Source organism: Leptonychotes weddellii, chromosome 2, assembly GCF_054177405.1.
Source record: "Leptonychotes weddellii isolate Sample4059 chromosome 2, ASM5417740v2, whole genome shotgun sequence".
NCBI classification, from domain to species: Eukaryota; Metazoa; Chordata; class Mammalia; order Carnivora; family Phocidae; genus Leptonychotes; species Leptonychotes weddellii.
Window position 1 is genome coordinate 113,515,216 of NC_138370.1, and position 1,195 is coordinate 113,516,410.

The window sequence follows — 1,195 nt, forward strand, 5'->3', positions numbered from 1 at the left end:
CCACAGTGTAAGAATCTGGACGTCGTGGAGCTTAAGAGGCCTGTCGTATTCTTTTCAGGTTCTAAAGTTTTTTGGTTTTTTTTTTTTAAGATTTTATTTACTTATTTGAGAGAGAGAGTGAGAGAGAGAAAGAGCACAAGAGGGGGGAGCGGGAGAGGGAGAAGCAGACTCCCTGCCGAGCAGGGAGCCCGATGCGGGACTCGACTCCGGGACTCCAGGATCATGACCTGAGCCAAAGGCAGTCGCTTAACCAACTGAGCCACCCAGGCGCCCCAGGTTCTAAAGTTTTAATTTAATAAGAAAAGGGGGGAAAAAGACAAGGTTACAGGAGCTATGGTAAAGATTTACATAAGACAAATCAATGCTTTTAACATACCCAATGTGACAATGTGGTTGAAACCTCCTTTTGGAGATAACCACGTAGGTGCAAGTTTAACACTGTGACTTTGAGGTCCGGCCACTGGCTTCCTGGCACCCCTGCGATAAGCCCTGGTGAAAACTCAAAATACCCCAATTTAAGCAGTGGTTTTGTTTGTAATTTGTAAATACGGTGGCACAGTCGCTAGAGTCCTCTGGCGGCAGGCCGCACCCGTAACTACCGAGCGGTGCCGCGGGAAAAGCAGTCGGGTCAGTAGCGCCCTCGGAACCAAAGCGCTAGCTCCTCCCGGCCCGGGGACGGCGTTTCCGCAGCACCGGGGGCGGGGTCTGGCCGGCTGTGGGGCTAGCTGCCAGGGGATCGGCTGAGGCGGCCCGGGCTGGCCGAGGTCGCCTGCGGTGCGGTTGCGGCCTGCTGGACCATGCTGAGCGGAGCGTGCGGCTGGCTGGCCTCAGCGCTGCGGGGTCCACGCGTGCCGCCGTTCGCGGTCGCCCGTAGGTGCCTTCACGCGTCGGGATCACAGCGGTCCGCGGACAAGAGCCAGAGGCCCAGGGACCCGCCCCGCGCCTTCGACCCGGCGCTGCTCGAGTTCCTGGTGTGCCCGCTCTCCAAGAAGCCGCTCAGGTGCGATTCGCCGGCTGCGACTTTGCGTTCGCCCCCTCCCTTGGCGGGGCGGGGGGGGCGGGTGGGCCGCGTGGCCGCTTACAGCCGCTGGGGAGCCCTTCAGGTCAATCCGGATATTTTCCGCTGCCATTTTCTGGCTCCGGGCCCGGCCAGCTACTACGCACCTCCGACTGCGGCGAGAAGGGCGGGAGGAGA

At 59.6% G+C, this 1,195-nt stretch overlaps 1 protein-coding gene across 1 annotated transcript in view; it reads left to right on the forward strand.

Annotated features, from left to right (window-relative positions):
- Positions 1–682: 682 nt before the first annotated feature.
- Positions 683–1,195, forward strand: part of PYURF (PIGY upstream open reading frame) — a 7,880-nt gene continuing 7,367 nt past the window's right edge. Inside the window, exon 1 of the mRNA XM_081812183.1 lies at positions 683–1,000. Within this exon, the coding sequence (XP_081668309.1) occupies positions 798–1,000 (203 nt within the window). The 5' untranslated portion in view covers positions 683–797. The remainder of the gene's footprint in view (positions 1,001–1,195) is intronic.